Here is a 22,410-nt window from a genome sequence, read left to right on the forward strand (position 1 = left end):
GAACCCTCCTGGGCTTGTGAGTGGGTGGGTAATCACAGCAAGTACAGTCCCTCACAGGGCCCTGGGATCCCGCTTATATGCTTGTGCTGGGCCTGGTGGCTTGCCAGGATGCCCTTCTCACAAGCCTCCTGACCCGAATGCCCTGCTGGGGACAGGGTCTGGGGAAGTCAAGCCATGGGGCCACTGTTCCAACTCAAGCAGACGGGAACCACCAAGGATTGTTAAGGCTCTACAACTGGATGGGTTGACACTAGAATCTGGGCTCACCCCCACTAAGAAGTGGCCTCCAGTCCGGTACCCACCAGACAGGAGGTGGTGCTGCCCACCTGGTACTTGTGTGCAGCCTAAAATGCTGTGGGTGTGCATGCTCGACCCTACCTCTCGCTCAGATCCCAGGAAGGGGCAGAGTTGGTGCAGCAGGGTGGAAGAAGAACAGCAGGGACATCAGGAGGTGTGGGAGCAGGCAGCCTAGAGCCCCTTCTGGGGGACAACAGGACTGTATGAGAACACAGGCCCTAGGCCCCCAGTACATGCCTCATTTTCCCATTGACCTTCATTTACAAAACCCAAACCCAAAATTAAAATCATTAAGATTCAAGATAGCAACTGCAGAGTATTAAACCCCAAATGCAGGACCTTCTGCACAGGGATCCTGTACACTGCACTGGTGCATGCCTTTGAAGGTAGCCTGGAGGGTGTCAATGGATTTTTTGTTTGTGTGTTTAAGATGGGAAACACTAGAGGAAGCTTGAATTCTGAGAGGTAGAATTCATTAGCTAAAGAGGGGAGGAAGATGATAGAGAGAGAGGACACAGCTGAGAGGGTCAACCCCCAAGATGGGATTCACAACCCCCAGGGGTGGGGGTGGGGCATGGGAAGAATAGCGGATGCTCAGGCTGGGCTTGTCAGTGTTTTGGCAGGAAGGAAAGGGAGTTTCCATTCTTTAATCTCTATTTGCTCTGTAGATTATGAGAAGAGATGTTTTGCTTGGGCTGGGGAGGGGGTCTTAGAGGGATCATTAGGAAAGTGTAGAAGATGAGAGTGCAGGAACTGTGAAGAATGGAGGACAGACTCCTCAGAGATTAGTTAGAGCCTTGCCTGCCAGCCTGGCTGGATTTGATAGTCATGGCTTTACGGAGCTTCCAGTCTGCCTGGTGGCTAACTATTCGAGACCCTAAAAAGAGAAAGCTTCACCTTGGCCGAGTCAGAGGGAAGGGTGGCCCCAAAGGAGGAGTTCTTTTTAGGAACAGCTATTCTTTATTCTTAACTGAATAAAAAACGACTTGTTTTAAGTGTTTTTATGTCCTTTTTAAAAAATGAAATGATGTTGAAATAGTAGCATTCTTTTTGTATTTTTTACTGCAGTAAATTGTACATAATATAAAATTTATAATTTTAATTAAGTTTACAACTCATAATGTTTGTTTCAAAATGTCTTCACTTTGCAAAATAAGATAAAAAATTGGTAATCCTATATTGTACCCCTAAAGTGTTTTAAAATTTTATTGGTCTATGAAATCTAGAAACTTTTATGAGCCTTAAAAGATTTTTCCCCATTTAACATTTGTTATATGACTTTATGGGCAGAGGAAAATTCTGAAGCAATTTATAGAATCTTTAATGATATGGCATTGGAGTGAGATTAGGATTATTTTTTGTTGTTATATTGCTTTGATAAAGTTCTTCTAGTATTCTGTATATATTCTCTTCTGTGACATTATCAAGATTGTCTCATGCTCTATTACAGAGCATAATACTTCCCCTTTGCATTTCAAGTGTAAACTCACAGCTCATACCAAAAATAACATAAATATGCTTTCCTAAGGCTTTTTGTAATGGAAACATACATATATAAAATGTAGGCATGGATATAGTTATTGATTTAGTCAAGGCTGTTTTAATAAGTGGTTCTATCTAAGATTTATAAGGATTTTGCACACGTAATGCTTTTTTTTCATTTTGAGCCGCAGACACCAAAAATCCCACAGGAAGTTTTCTTTGTAAGTGTTGTGGTTTTTTAGTTTCCTGTTCAGTTGCATAGATGACCAGAAATAAGATAAATGTGTATAATCGAAAGAGATTCTTGGTTAAACACTATTGTAACTCTAAATGAGAATCTTTAATTTACCTGTATTTCTCCCCATATTGATCTAGAGGATATGTCACGATACAATTTTCTGGTGATCAATGGATAAACTCTTCCTTGTTAAAGGGGGTGATTGTTTGAGATTAAGCTTTATGCTTTCCACTTGTTATCAAAGCATCTCCCCCCAAAATAAAATGTAGGAATAGAGCTTTGATTTAATTCTTGGCAACAGTGTATTACCTTTATTTTACAAATGACAAAAACTTTCTCTTGGTTATTTGGAGAAAAGGAACTATATAAAACACTTTATACAGTGTTTTAGGGCCGGGCGCGGTGGCTCACGCCTGTAATCCTAGCACTCTGGGAGGCCGAGGCGGGTGGATCGCTCAAGGTCAGGAGTTCGAGACCAGCCTGAGCAAGAGCGAGACCCTGTCTCTACTAAAAATAGAAAAAAATTATATGGACAACTAAAAATATATATATAGAAAAATTAGCCGGGCATAGTGGCGCATGCCTGTAGTCCCAGCTACTTGGGAGGCTGAGGCAGGAGGATCGCTTGAGCCCAGGAGTTTGAGGTTGCTGTGAGCTAGGCTGACGCCACGGCACTCACTCTAGCCCGGGCAACAAAGTGAGACTCTGTCTCAAAAAAAAAAAAAAAAAAAAAAAAAAAAGTTATACAGTGTTTTAGATATTTTAGATAATATCACAATACAATTTAGATATTAAAATGATTATTGAAAAAATTTTAAGGGATACTATTATTTATTGAAATCTTTTATTAATATAATTTTTAAAGTATACTATTATTGAGGTGAAATATTTTTGCTTGATTTCATTTTTTTAAACCGTGGGAAAGGTAAAATTATAATCAGATATATTAGATCTGTGACTAATAGTTGTAACCTAGCATTTAAATTATATTTTGGGAGAAATTGTCAAAGTGACTTGTAAAAGTGACAAATGAGAAAAAAGGGAAAAGGGTCAGTGCATTTGAAGATACTGTTGCTAGATTTAGGTGCTATTAAAGATACCATACCTAGTTCTAGGCAGGTTATAACCATTGTACATCTTACTAAATGGTAAAGATAATATGAAAAGTCTTCCACAACTACCTTTTAAAATAAAACATACCCCCCAAGGTTTTTAAAATGGCATTTGATCTTAAGGAAATTTTAATCACAATTCTTAAAAGATTAAATAATACTTTGTCGAAAAACAAAACAATTACAACATGACTTCAACCATTTTTATTCAGGAAAAAAAGAAAAAGAAAAAGGGTTTGATTTGCAAAATACTCTTCTAGAGAGTTCAAATAGCTTCTGGTTACAAGATATATGGTACTCTACTTTGAAACCTTAATTGATATTTATGTATCAATATACAGATATTTCTTGGTTAAGTTTGATCTTTTCATACAGTTGAATTCCAAAGAGAAACCCATCACTTAAACCTGATATTGGCTGGGTGAGGTGGCCCACTCATGTAATCCTAGCAGTTTGAAGGCCAAGGCAGGAAGATCACTTGAGGACAGGAGTTCAAGACCAGCCTGGGCAACATAGCAAGAGCCAGTTTCTGTAATGGTGTAGGCTGTAGTCCCAGCTACTCGGGGGCTAAAGCAGGAGGATCACTTGAGCCCAGGAGTCCCAGGCTGTAGTGAACTAAAAATAACCATGATGTTTATGCTTTTTTCCATTTCTTGTGTGCCTGCTGGGCACTATACCAGGTACTTTTAAGGATGGTACCATTTAATGTTACTAAGAATTTCTGACATTTGTGAAGAGCTTTACATTTTACAAAGTGTAGATTAATGAGGCTGGGAATGGTTTCTTACCACTGGTGTTTAGCAAGGACTTCAGCACTGTGGGAAGTTTGTGCAGGGGCTGATTAAACTGGTCCGTGGACCACATGTCTTTATACCCTTTTCTGTAAGGTCACGGTTTAGAAATGCAAGGCATCCTGACCCATTCATTCACCAACAATTTCAGCAAAAATTTTTTTTTTTTGAGTCAGAGTCTGGCTCTGTTGCTGGGCTAGAGTGCAGTGACGTCATCACAGCTCACAGCAAGCTCATACTCTTGGGCTTAGGTGATCCTCCTGCCTCAGCCTCCCAAGTAGCTGGGACTACAGCCGTGTGCCACCACGCCCAGCTAATTTTTCTATTTTTTGTAGAGACAGGGTCTCACTTTTGCTCAGGTTGGTCTTGAACTCCTGGCCTCAAGCGATCTTCCCACCTTGGCCTCCCAAAGTGCTAGGATTACAGGCGTGAGCCACCGTACCCGGTCAATTTCAGCCATTTTGATGGCCAAAAATAGACTTTTCAGATCCAGATGGGCAGGAGAAAGAGACTTTGGCGATATGTTGGGGCCTAATGTGCGGTGGGCCAAGATGTCACAGGTTTCTTGGGTGCTTCTCAGACTGCTTGTCCCGGTGGTGCCCATGACCTGGTCACCAGTTTCGGTTATGGCAGGCGGTTTGTCAGGAACGAAAGCAATGATTCTGACCCTGTCGGAGCTCCTCAGATATGAAAGCCATGACGTGCTTTACAGAAATGCATTCTGTCTTCAGTGGAGGCGACAACGCCCAGACCCGTAGTGACAGCTTTGACCACCGATGTTTGCCGAGTTCAGGAAACAACCGTGAGGTATTTGCTAGGCCCTGCCTTTCTAGTCGCGCTCTTGCGTGGGGCTCGTTCGGCGTGGCTTGTTGAGGAGCAAGTGGACAAGTCTCTGCACGACGTCGACAAAACTTTGGTACACAGGGGCTTTCTCCTCGGGGGCGAACTCTGCCGGACCTTTGATAGAAACAAACAGGAAGATTGGCACGGCGGCGGCGGAAACTGTCTACCAAGTTACTTGGGCAACCGGGCTTTTCCTTCCGCGCTCGGGGTCGGACCCGGGCCGCTCGCCCCGCCCCCGGCCCGAGGCCCCGCCCCCGCAGGGCCCCGCCCCCCGCCGGCCGGGCATGCTCAGTGGGCCGGGCCGGCAGGTTTGCGTGGCCGGTGGGGTTGCCGGTGTCGGATGAGCCAGCCGACGTCGCGTCTCTGCCCGGGAAGTTCGCGCGGTCGCCGGCATCCGAGGAGACGCCGGGAAGGCTGTGGGGACAGCCGGAGGCCCCGGTGCTGCCTAGTGGCGAGCAAACGGGCGGGGCCGGCGTGGCCGGGCTGCAAGAGCTTCGGGAGGCCGAGCGGGTGGCTGCACTCGGAGGGAGGCGCCGGCCGGGCGCGCCCCGTGGAGAAGACCCGGGCGGGGCGGGCGCTTCCCGGACTTTTGTCCGAGTTGAATCCCCTCCCCGTGGGCCGGGCCTTTCCGGCCGCCCCCGCCCCTGCCCCGCTCACTCCCGGGAGATGTTTATTTGGGCTGTGGCGTGAGGAGCGGGCGGGCTGGCGGCGCGGAGTTTCGGGTCCGAGGAGCCTCGCGCGGCGCTGGAGAGAGACAAGATGTCCGCCAGAGCCGCGGCCGCCAAGGTGAGCGCCTCCGCGGCCGCCAGGGCCGGCCCGGGCGATCGCGGCCGCTTGCGGGCGTCGGGCCCATGCCCCGCCCTCCCTGCAGGCTGCAGTCCGGGCGCTGGGGGCGGCGGCGGAGTGTGATGGGCTGGCGCGGGACTGCGGGCCGCTCCGAGCCCCTCGGGCGGGGGCGGCGCGGGCCGCGCTGGTAGAGGGGGCGGCCGGGGGCTGCGCCGGCCCGGGAGGGGGCTGCGGGGGCGCGGAGCTGCTGTCCCGGGCAGGTGCATCGCTGCCGGCGCCTGTGCCTGGCTCCGGCTGGCGGCGGGCGAGGACGCGCAACAGGTCTGGCGTCCAGAAACTCGTCGCCGGGTGAGGGTTCTCCGGTGACGGGGAGCGAGCCCGTGGCGGGTCGGGGTTTGGGGGTGCCACTTCCAGCTGGCCAGTAGCTACTGTCCTTGGAGGAGTGGTTGGTCCCCGGCGAAACCGTGTAGTTTCGATCTGATGTCACTCCCTGCGGTATGCGCACGCCAGCGATAAGGCTTTGAGACAGCAAAACACTCAGCCTATGAGTAGTAGGTCGGATTTTTTTTCGTGATGTATTATTTATTTAAAGTAATTTTGAAAAAACTAAGCTGTTAACACTTCTTAATAATTAAATTTGAATTTAACTTTCAAAGGTAGCACAAAATAGCCCTACACATGAACAATAAGATGAGCTATTAAAAATGAGTAAAGACCTGTGGGTTCAGCAAAAGTAACACTTTGTCGATTTTCCCATGTGCTCTGAAGCATTATGCCATCTCTCAGTGCTTTGAAACTAACTTGTATGTAACATTAAAAATCTAAAATTCCTAAAGATCAGTTAGAATCCTCCCCTTTTGTACATTTTAATCTTTTTCATCATAAAGTAGTACCCGCTCTTTCAAACAGTTATAGGAATACAGAAATGTGAAGAGTAAAAAAATTTGAAAAAAATCAATTCATTGATTCATACAGCATCGAGATACTTAAGCAGGTAGTGGTTTTATGTATTTATTTTTGTTTGAAATGCTTAATTTGTAACATCTGGGAGCGCAGGTATAGTATGCCTCTGAAGTTTCTGAACTGTCCGGACCTTATTTGTTGGCTGCCAGAAGTTAGCGGTTACATTCATAGTGAATAGATTCTTTTAAGGATAATATTCTTTCTTTGAGAAAAATTTAATTTGCACGTTTTTGATCTTACATTGATGAAGAACAATCTAAAGGTAAAATTTGATCTAGAGATTTAGAACAAAATTTTGCGTTGATTTTAAAGTAAGTCCCATTATTTACCTTTTCTGGGGCTTCCTTTCCTTGGAGAAAAGGCTTTGTTTCCTTATTACACAGAATGTCACTTTGTTCTGGTCCTAAAGTGGGACCCCTGGTACTTACTATGCAAGACAACACACTTTTAAAAGGATATTTCAAGTATGGAGAGAAGGAAGTCTAAAATAGATTGTCATAGTAAGATTTAGGAGGAGGAGTACTTTTCCTCCTGAACTATAGTACTGAGATTTTATGGCATATTGAAAAGCATCACTAGTTAATTATTACCTTGTAGGAACATTTGCGTTCTTAAATATTTACTAGCAAAATACAAGTTGAAAGCTTATTTTTTTTAAAATGCTGTATTATGGGGCAACTTTGAAATCTTATATAGAGGAAGACAGGCTGTAAATAAATAGGTGAAATGAAATAATATTCAATGACCTGTTTCCAGTATGTCACATTTAATTTTTTAAGGTGATTAAAATGCTTCCTATGAAGCAGGCTGTTCTCAGTGCTTTACATATGATGGTTTTGTTTCCCCCACTCCCCTCAGCTTAAAATAAAAGACATTAATTTTGTAGCTTGCTTTTTTGTTTTTAGCATAGTAGTTTATAGAACTCTTGTGTAAGGCAGACCTTTTAATTCTATAATATATTCTTTGTAATGATTGAGTAGTGTTCTATCCCATGAATATGCTGCATTTTAGGTCATCATTGCCTTACAACATTTAACTGTTCCCAAGATTTTGCTATTGCAGTAGTAGCCTTATATTACTGTATGTCAAATTCTTAAAAATGGAATTGCTGGGTCAAAGGGTAAGTGCAGTTTAAATTCTGATATACATCACTAAATCTTTCTCCAGAAAGACTCTACCTAGGAATAAATATAATGTTTGTGAGCCACCTGAATCTTAATGAAGGACATAAAAGCTAAATCAATGACATGAAACAATATATTTACTCAATGGGGAAAGTCGTTATTGTAGAATTAACCAATTTTCCCCGAGTTGAGTATAAATGTAATAGAATTCTAAATGGAATTCTAGTGTGGTATTGTAGAAAATGAATGGTAGACACAAAATATTGGAAAAAGATGGCCTTCCTAGAAAACCTAATTTGTTGTAAAATCACAGTAATTTAAAGCGGTATATCAGTTCAAGAATAGACAATGGTTCGGTCCACAGAGTCCAGAAACATCATGTGCATTTATGAGCTTTTTTTTTTTTTTTACATTTTTAAAAGATTTTATTCACTGAGAACTGAAGCAGCTCAGGAAGTTTCACCCCAAAGTATGACTCGTTGGTATAAAGAGTATTTTGCATTCCATTATGAGCTTTTAGTAATTATGATATGGGTATTTAATGTGTGTCAAGTATTGTTCTAAGTACTTAATTTAATTCTCACAATAACCTATGAAGTGAGGTCTACTATTATCTCCACTTTATGGATAAAGAAATTGAAACACAGATAAAGTAATTTGCCTAAGTTCATTTAGCCAGCAAGAGGGAAAACTATGAATATATGATGAAAACAACATTGTAGATTATTGGGAAAGAATGGGTTATTCAGTAAATAGTGCTAGGACTGTTGATTATTTTTTGTTGTTGTTGTTAGTTTTCTGCCTTGTAGACCAAAAAAAAAAAAAAAATCAAATGAAATCTAAATCATAAAATTCTGGGAGAAAATGTAAGATACTTTTTTTTTTTTTAATATACCTGGGTTAGAAAGAATGTCTCTGTGCATGAAAACAAAGATGTAATAAAGGAAAAAAAGGGTTTCTGTATGTGTGATATGCAGCTAAATTGCAATCAGGATTTTGTTTACCAGTGTACCTGATATACAGTTATTCAAAAATTGAAAACAAGTTTGGAGAGTAGTTCTCTGCCTGACCAAAGGATTGTTTAATTATGTAAGAAAATGATATGAATGGTTATTAGGAACATTTTCATTGGTTGATTCACAGAAAGTGGCTGAAGGAAATTGCAGTGGCTTCTGACTTTTCAAACTCTTTCTCTTTGGAGGAAGCAATAAAATTTAAGATTGTGCTATTATATATGTTTATTATATTTTACTGCATATGTAAATGTTTTTGTTAAGTCTCAGGAATAGTATTTTATTTTCCTGTAGCTATCGTTGAAATTATAAGTTAGTATGAAAATGATTTATACCATTTTTTACCATTACACCATAGATTTACAGAATTCTCGGGAATAGATTTACTGTATCAAGTTAGGCACAGTGGGCTTTTCTTAATGGCTGAACATTTCTTAAAGTTAAGAACTGCAGAAAATAGCCAAGCTAATGAACAAAACTGATTACTAAATCAGTTATTATATTATAGATAGGGATTATTTCCTCAGTGACTGTTATAAGGTAGTTTTAATTTTTGTACTTTCTGATCAGTGGTTTTTTTGCTTCATACTGCTTTAAAAGTAAAATAACTTACTATGCTTTATGATAAGTCACTTAATTTTGTCTGCCAGCTTTTAATGATCTTCACTATAGTAATAATTTTTTATGTTACTGTGTTTGACATTTTACATGCTCATGGTTAAAGCTGTAATTTATGTAGTTGGCTCATAGTCCTAACTACAGTGTACAACTCTTGCTTGTTTTAGGACAGCTTCATAAGACAGTTATTTTTCAAATTATATAGTACTTTTTCTCCCAGGTTATATATTGGCACAAATTATATTGCTCTGTTAGGAAAGACCCTCTTTTCTTTTATCTCTTTCTTTAATACTGGTGTTTTCATGTGCTGCCCATTGATTTCTGTCAGTGACAGAGGAGGTCAGCCATCCATCCCAACAAGAAACAAGGCTGAAACCAATCTGTGACTTTGAGAGCTGTAGTGCAGTATATATACTGCTTCCTGTTTGATTTGAAGGAAAAAAATTACAGTAGTTCCACTCTTTTTCCCCCAAATTGCGGAAACAGTGTCTGGCTCTGACTTTTACTTGCTCTTTAATCTTTTTTCTATTTAGAGACCAAATGTAAACTCAGTACAGTTCTAAGAATAAACTGAGTATAAATAAGATAGTCAGGTCACCAGGCTGCTAAGGAAAATGTCTTCAAAAATGATAGTTTGGGTGAAAATTTTGGAAACGTAATCCTATTTCTTGACATAGCCCTGATATGACAGAAGTTCAGTCTGCTGAAAGACCCAGAGTCTAGCTGTAAATGTACATGTGGTTCCACCTATCCCTGACTGCTTGCTCACCTCTCATTTCAGGCCTGTGCACTCAGCGTTGTGTTTGAATGAGCATTGTAGTAGCGGAAGACAAGCTAGTGGAATGAACAAAGTTATTGTTTATTAGCAGAATTTTGATCATATGTTAAATAAAAGATAGTTTAAGTCTAAAATGATACTCCTGAAATATTTGACTGGAACTTACTTTGCACTTCTGAATTTTGAAAACCAGTCTTGAAAAAAACCTTACTAGTTTAACAACTTTTAATCTTGCAGAAAGAGACAGACATTAGGATAGTTTACAAATTTTAAAGTTAAATCCTATTAAGTTGGTGTGTTTCAGTATTTCCTGTGTAAGCCAGCAATAAAAATAGGTCTTTTGCTATCTGTGACCTAGAGTGCTTCTTTATTTATTTATTACAGAGAAGAGTGGCTTCAGATTGCCCCTTTATGGGTTAGCCAGGTGCTTTATTTCCATTCCTCTTGAACAGATAAATTCTTAATAATGGCAAGTATGTGGGAAGTACAAGAGTGTAGGGAGTTTCATTTTATATCCTAAAAATGGATGAAAATAAACTCACTTTGAATGATCAGCTATACCACAGAGCACTATTTTAGATCACAGGAACACTGATGTTGCCAAACTGTGTACCATTAAAGACACCATTGAAATGTAATAAAGCCCTGACTATAGTGTTCAATGCTGACTCTTCAGTGCCCCTTACTTTGGGATAGATCAAAAAATAAGGTTTTATTAGTTTGTGTTGTAGGTGTGTTGCTGTTATACATCAAGAACAACCCAGTTGTTTTGTGCAGGCAGAATACTGGGAAGTGGGTTGACTAATGAATGACCTCAATCATTCTAGTTTATCATGCCCAGAAAAGGAGGTGAAAACAGAAGCTAATATTACTTGCTAAAAATGCTAATTAGGAACAGAAGATTAGCATGCACTGGGTTTCATTTAAAATTCTTTTGATTTGTTGGTTATTTTTTGGTTTCATTTTTTTTAAATAATGTACATTCCCCAAAATCAAAAAAGTTCATTTTACTTCTTGGTTGTTTTAGGAATTTTTATTCTTTTGGAATTGTCATTAGTATCTTTGGGGGTTGTACAGCAGTTTCTGATAACTGAATATCACAAGCTAAACTTAAGATTAAGTCACTTAATTCAACATGAAATTTTAAATACCGGGTAATGACTAATTCTTTTTGTTATTGTAACAAACATTAATTGAGTACATTTTGTTTGCATCAGTCTACCCTAGAAGCTTATAGTTTTCAACTGCTGCATACTGTAATCATCATTAGTTAAATGTGTGATTCGTTGTTTAAAAACCAAAAGATTTGCATTGTTTACTCTGAAAAAATAAATATGAGCAAATTTATGGTCATCTTATAATACAGCATTCTGGTGTGCTTTCTTGGTTGTGGGGGGTGTCTGAGTCATATCTAGAGCCTGGGCTTACTATTCCATAGAGTGTGCATTTTTCCTTGTTAATTTTTTTTAATGTTTGTTTGAATTGAATCTGGATATGTCCATGTAAGTGTTTTCTGCATGTGTTTAGTATAAATATTTCAAAAGGAGAGAAAGATTAAGAATTATAAAGGAATTGGAATTTACTTATGTACAACTGGAATATACTGAAGTGGAAAATGGATACTGTGCTGTTACTGTTACATTTAGGGTCTAACAAGCTATGAAATATGTAACAATTTGGATTCTTAAAACTATTTTATATTCAACAGATATTTATTGCATACCTAATGTGATACTAGGCACTGTTGTAGGTGCTGGAGATAGAGCAGTGAACACATTGCTGTACTGATGAAGCATTTTAATAGTGTTGGTAGACAGCAACAAATATTAATAAGATACTATACGTGATGATAAGTGCTAGAATCCCTAACATGCTGTTTCTAGGTCATGACTCTCCCCGGCCCCCGAAGATCACTTCTACTTTGTCTTCTCTGATACTTACTTTCCAGCTTTTCTGTATAGTTTTACTACCTAATTATGCATTGTGTAAACACTGTAGTTTTGCCTATCTCTGAACTTTGCACAAACAGAATATTCCAGTGTGGATTCTGTTGTATATGGCTTCTTTTGCACAGCATTATGTTTGTAAGATGATCTATGTTGTGGGGTAACTGTAGTTCATTCGTTTTCATCGTATTCACGTGCTTCATAGTATGCTGTTGTATGAGGACTTAGTGCCATATTGCCTTTGGGAAAAAATAGTTTCAATCAGACTTTTGTGGCTTTTTGGGGAAAAATACTGTATACATCTGTCTGAGGGACAAGAATTAGATAAATGTTATTAGATAGCCATTTGAGTTCTAAAACAACCGTGTGAAAGGTGGTAAGCTGCTTTTGGTGTTCATATGATACTTACCTTGAAAAGTCAGTCTTAATTTTGAGGACATTTTATGACTGTGGTCTTAAATCTGTAATATTAAAGCATGTTTTAGTAGTTATTCACCTTCCTCACTCTGATCAGATCACTAAAAGCCACAATCAGGAGAAATACATGCTTTGGACAAAAGTAAAACAAGTAAAAACAATTCCGCCTTTGAAAATATAATTGTAGGAACTCCTTCCTGGTAGTGTCATGTATGTATAGGAACTTCTGAAGACTTTTTACTGATTTTTTTTTTTTAAACAGTGATAAGTGTTGGAGTATTTAATTCACCAAAGGTATACTAACCCGTATTTTGATGCTGTATCACCTATAAAATCAGAAGAAAGTGGCCATGGCAAGTAGATTCACATTTTGGTTGTAAATAAGAGAAATATTTGTCAGTAGTAAACAATAGCCCCTAATGTTGAGTGCTGACTCTGTGACAGATACTGAGCTAAATGTTTTATGTGCATTATCCCATTTAATCTTTACAATTATCTCTGTTTTACAGGTGAGGGATCTGAGGTTAAATTTACTTGCTAATCACACATCTCCTTATACACTTTGTAACTTATACATGCACACCCTTATACATTCATGTGTTCTAAATGAGCGTCAGGGAGAAAAGTATGGAATGGTGTTAGGTGAGTCTTAGACCAGACAAGCAGCATGAATCATGAAAGCCAGAAGAGGGTACTATGGCACTCAGAGAGCACAAGCTGGTTTAAAAGCAGCTCTTGCTCAGTTCCAGCTGATTGTTGTCATGGAGCAAGACAGGCCAGATCTTCCAGTTTTTCAAGAGGTTGTAAATCCGGATTTTCATGTAAATTACTCTGACTTAAATCTTGCTAGTTGATTTAATTGTTTATATCTTTTTATTGTGAAATATATTACCATGCGTATAAAACTACATAAAACAAATGTACATTAATGAATAATAATTATAAAGTGAGCACCCATGTAAACACTCATCCACCTGTCAGGCTAGATCCTATACAGAGAGAGGTCAAGTAAAATAAGGACTGAAAAGATTATCATTGTCACTTTGTGAGTTTAGGCTTTGGAATCTGAACCCTGGGTCTAACACTTAATAGCTGTTTTCTCATCTATAAAAAAAAAAACTGCAGATGTAAAAATGCAACAGTACCCATCTTAGGGTGTTTGTAGGCTCAGCACATACTAAGCTATTAATATTATGTTAGCTGTGCTTTCTAAAAACATTTTACTATCAGGGAAGAGGCATATAGGAATTACGGTTGTGTGTGTGCACACACGTACATGCATACTTAGGTTTATTTATCTGTTTATTTATGGACAAAGGTCAGCCTGTAGGCCAATAGTTTCAGCCTAGCAAGATGTTTTGTGGTTTCAGAGAAGGTCCTTGGGCTCCTGAGATACTTTTTTTTTTGAGACAGGGTCTTGCTCTGTGGTGTCATCGTAGCTCACTGCAACCTCAAATTCCTGGGCTCAAACAATCCTTCTGCATTAGCCTCCCATGTAGCTGGGATTACAGGTGTGTGCCACCACACCTGGCTGAGATACTTTCCAAAAAATTTTTTCATTGGCCTTAAGTAAGAGATGCAGTCTTTAGTTTTATGGATTAGGCAATAGAGATTAAAGACTTCGAAATCCAGTGTACCTGGCTCAGTTTGGATATCCACCTAGTATGGTGAATGCTTCATTAGCAAGTTCTGTTCAGTTTTTACCTGCCGAGCACTTCAGATCTTTCTACTTGTTCCATATGTGCTTTTCTACCATTTACATTCCTCCTGCCCCTTATCACACACACGCTAATCCTCCCTCTGGATTTCTGTAATAGCCTCCTAAGTAGTATCATAGCCCCTGCTACCCTTACAATCTGTTTTTCTAAAATAGTCTTAATCACAATCCAAGTTTGATTAGGTTCTCCCTCTCCCCCCAATACATACACATACGCACATTCATCCTAAAATTCTGAGGCTTCTCAATTGCCTTTAGAGCAAAAGATCAAAATCTTTAATGTAGTCAGTAAGCACCTAGTTGATTATTTGACCCCTGCCTCCTCCTCTAGCCTCATCTTACGTCCTCCTGCTTTCTTTCTTTCTCAAACTATGCTTTACTCTTTTTAGTTCCTAGCAGGTGTACTTCTTGCCAGCTTTCTCTTTGAGTTCCTCTCATGGCGCTGTTTTTCTTTCCTTCATAGTACTTAAGCCTGTGCTTATATATTTAGTTGTGAAATTTTTTGATCATCTTGGTTTCCCACTATAAGTTCCGTGAGAACTAAGGTCATACTAACTGTACGTGGTTATTCACAGAGCTTAACACAGTGTCTATCTAGCACATAATAAAAACTCCCAAACATTATTTGAATGGACGAGAGATGCTCTTTCCTACCCCAGGGCTCTTACATATGCTGTTTTCTGTACCTGGAAAGCTTCCCATCTCCATCCCTTATTCACCTAGTACCTATCCCTCATTCTTTTCCTCAAGAACTTTGCCAAGAGCCCAGAAACTAGATCAGAACTCAGGGCTTTAAGCTCCTTATAGTCCTTTACGGTACTTTTTTTTTTTTAATTTCAGAATTTTTACGGGGGTACATACGTTTTGGTTACATAATTTGCTTTTATACAGTTAGAGTCAGAGTTATAAGTGTGCCCTTCAACCAGTTAGTGTGCATTGTACCCATTAGGTCCTTTATGGTACTTCAAAAACTTGTATTTAGTTGTCTGCTGTCATTTGATTAATATCTGATACCTTTTCTAGACAAGAATTGCCTTTTTTATTCTGTTATTAACTTACTGGTAATGTTAGACCACCTTAAATTCATCCTAGAAACTCCCAGAAGGTATGAGTACATCTCCAGAACTAGCTGCATTTTTCTTAATTTTCTGAAAGGCAGTTGCTGGAGTAGGCAGTTCATGGAAATTTTGCTTACTGTTGTGGCATTATGGTAGCAGCATTCTTAGTTTGGGACTTTTCTAGATCAGTAATTAATTTCTACACCTCTTGAGTTACTTTTCTTTTTTAAGTGGAAAAATTTCAAACCCATACAAAAGTAGTTGAGAGGAGTATGATGAATTCCCATGTTAACATCACCCAGTATCAACTTATGGTCAATCTTGTTTCACCTGTACTTCCATTCATTGTGTCCTCCCTTCCCATTATTTTGAAGGAAATGCCAGACATCTTTTGATCTGTTAATACAGGTTGAGGATCCCAAATGTGAAAATCCAAAATGCTCCAAATTCTGAAACTTTTTGAGCACTGACATGACATTGAAAGGAAATGCTCATTAGAGGACTTTGGATTTCATTCAGATTTTTGGATTTGGGATTCTCAACCAGTATTATGCAAATATTCCATAATAAAAAAAAAATCCAAAATCCAAACACTTCTGGTTCTAAGCATTTCGGGTAAGGGATACTCAACTTGTATTTGAGTATACATATATATCTAAAAGATAACTCTTCTTTAAAAAAAAAAAAAGCTATGTTGCCATTATCACACTTTTGAAATAAATTCTAAATCAGATATTTGGTGTTTTCTAATTGTCTTAAATATCAGCTTTCCTTGATAAGGTCCTTTCATTGTGATTGTTTGACATGTCTAAGTCTCTTAGACATATAAGGTTCTCCCATCTCTCTCTCTCTCTCTCTCTTTTTTTCTTTTTCTTTCTCCCTTTCCCTTGAAGTTTTTTTGGTTGAGGAACAGGATTGTTTGTTTAGTAGAATTTTTCATAGTATAGATTTTTGCGTTTGTTTCCCAGTGGCAGTTAAAGTGATGCTTGGCCCTCTGTATTTGTTTCTTGTATATTGGCTAGTTGGAGCTGGAGCAGTTCTAATAGAAATACCATATGAGCCACGTGTATAATATAAAATTTTCTATAGCCAAATCAAAAACTTTTTTAAAAAGTAAATTCAAGTTTAATATTTAACATATTTATCAAAAATATTACCATTTTAGTATATAATGTTATAAAATTATAAAAGATATTTTAAATTATTTTTCTATACTAAATCATTGAAATGCGTGCCACATGTATTTTACACAGATAGCACATCTCAATTTGGACTAGCATGCAGTTCACATTTTAAGTGCTCAGTAGCCACATATGGCTGGTGGCTGCTGTGTTGGATAGCACAGACCTAGGGCCTTGAATGGATTCAGATTTGATTTTTTTTCTTTCTTCTTCTTTTTTTTTTTTTTGGTTGGTTTTTACAAGACTACTTCATAAGGGATATAAGGTTCCCGGGATTTTTGTTGGTTTTTGATGATGTCAGCAACCATTGATGATCAATGTCTAGATCACTTAATTCACTAGGTATTGTAAATGATGATATTCAAATTTTATTTTTTCTTCATTGATTAGCTGAAATACCTCTAAGAAGGGAAACTTCCCTGTTTCATATGCTATTTGGTTGCCCCCAGTACTGTTTCTATAGGAAAGGCAGAATAAATATTTGATCCTTGCCCTGTGTATACCAGTTTTTCAAAATAATGAGTTCTGCCAGTGCTTTTCATTTTTAAAAATCACCGTGAACATATGGATGGATGGAAGCATATTTGATTTATTTTAATTCATTGCAGTTAAGTTACTTACAATCCTTGCTGTTAACTTACTTTATTTTGAATTTTTATAATGTAACACAGCAAACAAATCATAGGTGTATACAGATTGATGAATTTTCAAAGTGAATACACGTGTTTACTCATCACCAAGACCAAGAAAGAACATTAGCAGTATCCCAGGAGTCCCCCACCCAACCTTCTTGCCCTTCCACTCACTGCATACACAAGGGTAGCCCTATTATGATTTTTTTCTTTTTTAGAAATGGGGTCTTGCTCTGTCACCCAGAGATGGAGTGCAGTGAGAGGATCATAGCTCACTGCAGCCTCAAACTCCTGGGTAGCCTCAGCCTCCTGAGTAGCTAGGACTAGGTGCATGCTACCATGCCCAGCTAATTTTATTTTTTCTAGAGTCGGAGTCTCGCTATGTTGTCCTGGCTGATCTTGAACTCTTGGGGTCAGGTGATCCTTCCACCTTTGCTTCACAAAGTGCTGGGATTACAGGCAGGAGCCACCCACCATGGCCAGCTCTGAGTTCTAACAGTATATATCACTTTTGCCTGTTTTTTGTTTTGTTATTCAAAAATGACATTTGCCACTTTTCATGGATTATAAAGTTCATGTGTTTATTGTGGAATATATAAAAATTGAAACACACAACTCTGAAACCAAGCGTTTTTCCTATGAGTATATTAATATGCTTTTTTTAAACAAAACTGTTAACTTTCTCCATTTTTTCACATATCTTATAACGTTTTTCTTTAAACTTTTTATTTTGAAATATTAGATTTTCAGAAAAGTTAACCTTTTCTTCCCTGCCTTCTTCAGTATGGTTACATTATTCACTTGTAATATAGTTACGTTCATTTGTTACTGTTTTTATTCCATTTTTTATTTCTCCCGTTCCCCCATATCTTCGTAGGTTTTAATGGTTTTTTTTTTTTTTTTTTTAATCTGTGAAGGATATATCATGAACTTATACTGGGGTTCTAAGAGTCAAAGATACACAAAAAGATAGACTCAGAGAAATGTTATTGCCTCTTCATCCCTGCTACCCCATTCCCTTCCTCCTCCTTCCCACCTGGAAAACCAGGAGGACTTTTACGCATCGTCAGCCATTAGAAAAATGCCATACCTAAAAATGGTTTCATTTTTGATAACTGGAAAGCACTCTAGCTTTTGAGTTTTCTGTAATATTAGTAACTGTCTTTAATGGGAATTTCTCAATGTTTAATGTGAACATAATAGTAACTTTTAACCTGATACTCTTTCTCTCTGATTTTAGTACAGCAGCTGTTATAGCAACTTATCTGTGAACTTAATTTTTAGCAGATCTCCAGCTTTGATCAATCAGAAAGTTCTAAGTTCACTATGTCTTATTTTAATATCTCCTAATCATATCCATCTCATCATTTGTCTCCTAAATTGTTAGCCAAGGATGGACAAAATAATATATTTGTAAATTTAACTGATGTTGAGTATAGTGGGGTGTTGGATGCTAAATTTACTTAATTTCTAGGGAGACTTTCATCCCATAGTTGATGCACTTTTATTTTGATCATTTTCTTATACTTACTAAATTTTTATCTTGTATTTGTGAAGTTTATTGAATCTCTGAGTATCTCTAGGACCTCTCTTCATTTGATTTTAGATCTTTTTTTACCACCACTTGTTCATCTCCATTTTGAGAATTTAACTGACAGGCCTTCAAATCAGTCTGGATATATCTATTTTCCCCTACCTTTAAACATATACACTGTTCTGTTTGTTTGTATTTCATTTGCATAGCAGTGATCACAGTTTGGAATTACGTAATTGAAACTTCAATGAAGGGCAAGAGCCATTTGTTTTATTCACTAAAACTTACGTTGTACTTCTTAAGTTCCTGGCTCAGCTTCATCTCTATAGGTGATGTTGCCTTCTATTTTGGGTGGATAAAAGCAAAAAAACCCCCAAAAAACAAAAAAACCCCCACAAAACACAAAAATAAAAACCCCAAACACTTTGGAGCACAGAAGAAATCAGAAACAGTCCAGTGTAGCATCTTTGCTCACAGAAGGAACCCAGAGAGGTCACCAGAGTATTCCAGCTCCCTTTACTACTTGATTTCCCTACTGGGGGACTAGAGTGTTCAGCGTGCTTTAAGAGGTAGTACTGAATAATCTACTTCAGGTGCATATATTTAATAATATTTAAGGGTCTAACAATTTTTTAATTCATCAAAATTTTATTCTTTCATGATGTCAGATAAGGTATATTGATCTCAAAAATTGAGAGAACTTAAGTTTTTATATTTTGTTTTGGGGTATTGTCTGGACAATTAATGATTTTTGTGTTAGCTTAATTGGTTTGCATGTATCCTCACTGGCTGCTGTTTCTCAAGTTCCTTTGCTTCTTCCTTTTCCCCCTACAATATTGATAGTCCATAGGGTCATCTTAGTCCTTTGCAAACTGGATCTTTTCTTGTGGCTTCAGTACTACTACCTTGTGTACTATTAGATTTTTCTCTACTCCAGATCTCAGTCGCAGTCATCAAACCTGTATATCTAACTGCCTATCGCCCTTATCTCTTCTTTGATAGTTCCACAAGCACCTTAAGTTAAGCATATCTAAAACTGTACTTGTAATCTTTCTCCTCCTGCTTAAACTTAGCTGCCCAATTCGGAAACCTAAGAGCCATCTTTAACTCCTCCCCTCTCCTTTCACTTTAACTTTGTAATTGGTTTCTTTCCCTCAGATCCATCTTCCACATTATAGTCTTCAGAATGAATTCTGACTATGTCATTCAGTTGTCTAAAATTCTCTAGTGTTTTCCCATTGAGTTAAAGTCCTTGGCATTAGGTTACAAGGCCTGTTGTAATCTGGTACCTTGCAACTTCTCTTTTTACCCTCTGCCTATTCCACGTATTGTACAACTCAGTCATATCAAAGCCAGTGTCATGTGCAGCATCATACAATCTTGCTTGCTGACATGCTATTTCTTTTCCTGAAAACATCTTTCCCCATTTTTTTCCTGGTCATCCTTCAAGCTTCAATTCAGATGCTGCTTTCTCGGGGAATTGGTCTCTGATCTTTGTAGTAGGCAGAGACTTTTTACATCCTACATGACACCTCTTATGTACCATTTATCTTGTGTTCTAAGTTGCTTCTTTGAGCCCCTAGGGGAGAGGGAGGGATCTATTTTTGGTCTTCAGAACATTTACCATATTTATAAACATTTGTTGAATAAATGAATGGGTTGTTTTTGAAATTACAGCCATAAGGATAGTAAAATTTAACTGGCTGTATATTTAGATAATGTTAAGGAGTTCTTTCATTTGGCATATACTTGCTTTATGGATTCTGTTTTGGATTTGGTTTTCTCCCAATTGTAGGTTCATCTTGTCTCGTCAGTTCCTGTGCCTTCCTGTCTTTGCCCATTAGTTTTGTAATCAGTCCTAAAGGACAGTGAAACTGCCTGGAATTGGGATCTGAAGTTTTGGCAGGAAGCCCTTCAGAGTTGGTGATCTGAGTAGTGTCTTTGCCAGCTGGAACTTAGAACAAAGAAACCAAACAAACTCTTGGCAGATTCTGAAATGCAGCTTTTTGCTTCTTCAGAAATTGTGGTTCTAGTCAGTTGATGCTGACTTAGAAATGTACGCAGAACTCAGAATCCAGCAACCATGAATTGTAATCACTTTTGATGCCTGCAGTGCTTCACTAATTATTGAATTTGTAGCCTGTTCATTGTAATTATAGTCTAATAGAATTTTGGAGCTGGAAAGGTCTTTTTATTTAAGATAATTTCATCCAATTGCCTCATTTTATAGGTGAGAAAAACTAAGGTCATGTTTCTTGTTAATGGCAGATTTGGGCTGTGGTCTCATTATTTCTGGTCTAGTTCATTTTCTGTTTAACTGCATCTTTTAGAGTTACTAGGGAATGATAATGCTAGAATCATGCTTAAAGAAATAATACATTTTCCTTTTGGTCTCCTACAAGCTTAAGTGCTTTAGGAATGAGACTGGCAATTTACCAGAAGGTCCTTGTGCAAGTTATGCAATTATTCATTCTGCATTTTTTCAAATAAGAAAAATGACAAGCAAGTTTACAATGAGAATATTAAGTTTAAAAATCATCTATTTCAGTAAGTTACAGAAGAATGTGATTAAATGAAGCAAAAGGGCTCACAGTGAAAAAGACAGACTCCCCCCACCCTGGTTTTCATTTCTCTATCCCAGAAGCCACTTGTTCCTTAAGTATTCTTTCAAGCGTCAAAATTCTCAGTCATTAGTGGACATGTTTTTCTTTATGGAATGCTCATGAAAATACTGCTTAACAAATTTACTGGTACTATAAATGTTTTATATCAATTTTAGCCATCATTTCTGAGTGATTTACTAGAAGGAGCTCCTTTGTTTTCTCCCCATTTTACTAGTGATCACTTTGAAACATATATAACAAGGTTGAAAGAAGTTTACAAAGGATACTTGAATCCCAACCACTGAGATTCTACCATTATCATTTTACTGTATCTGCATTATCACATATCTTTGTGTTCATCCGTTTGTCCCTCAGTTCATTGAGAACTCAGGAGGACTGCCTGGTTATATGAACAACTAGGGATAGAATATTGCTGCTTTTGCCACTGAAGCAAATGAAAGGGTGGAAAAAGATGACAACGGTCTATGGTTTAAACTAGGAATACATTTTTCTGTGATTAAAAAAAAAAAAGATGAGTGGTAAGACATAGTAACTCATTTATATTATATATTAAATTGGTTTAATGGCTGGTCAAGAGCCTGACTAACCACTCCGTTTGATATTTCATTCTCTATTACCTTCTTGTAGATAGGTCTCCCTTCAGATAAATTAAGCTAATAAAGCTATGTTTGACTTTAACAGAGAAGTGAGCTATTACATCACCCTTTTTGGGAAGTTGTGTATTTTGAGATGTGTATTTTTCTAAATGCTTCACAGAAGAACTATACTGATTTTGACATGGAATGCTGAGAACAATTATGTTTTAGTATTTTAATTTTTTCCCCTTAACTTTTATTTATACAAACAAAATAAATTTCTCTTATTGCACTTCTCCTGGAGATTGTATGTTAAGACCTTAATGTATAGATTTCTTAATAACAGTAGAATATACACTTTTTAGTATTAATGATAAGATATAAAATAAGCTTCTTAACCATTACTTGATTTTCCTAAAAGCCAAATTAAAAATAGATACAGATGTTCCTCAACTCACAGTGGGGCTGTGTCTTGATAAGCTCATCATAAATTGAAAATATTAAAAGTTGAAAATGCATTTAATACACCTAACCTACCAAACATCATCGCTTAGCCCAGCCTACCTTAAGCATGCTAAGAACACTTTACATTAGCCTATAGTTGGGCAAAATCATCTAACATAAAAGCCTATTTTATAATAAAGTGAATAAAGTGTTGAATATGTCATGTAATTTATTGAA

General features: G+C 38.0%; 1 protein-coding gene across 7 annotated transcripts in view; it reads left to right on the top strand.

Annotated features, from left to right (window-relative positions):
• TJP1 (tight junction protein 1) overlaps positions 1 to 22,410 on the top strand; it is a 220,449-nt gene that overhangs the window by 119,777 nt on the left and 78,262 nt on the right. For 5 of the 7 annotated variants that reach the window (XM_069466684.1, XM_069466685.1, XM_069466687.1 and 2 more), the window contains exon 1: positions 5,078 to 5,549. The exons of the other annotated variants lie outside the window; for them this stretch is intronic. In XM_069466684.1, the coding sequence (XP_069322785.1) occupies positions 5,523 to 5,549 (27 nt within the window). In that variant the 5' untranslated portion in view covers positions 5,078 to 5,522. Of the gene's footprint in view, positions 1 to 5,077; positions 5,550 to 22,410 lie in introns of those variants that run through there. 7 annotated transcript variants of the gene reach the window in all.

The sequence above is a fragment of the Eulemur rufifrons genome, chromosome 3 (assembly GCF_041146395.1).
Source record: "Eulemur rufifrons isolate Redbay chromosome 3, OSU_ERuf_1, whole genome shotgun sequence".
Taxonomy (NCBI): Eukaryota; Metazoa; Chordata; class Mammalia; order Primates; family Lemuridae; genus Eulemur; species Eulemur rufifrons.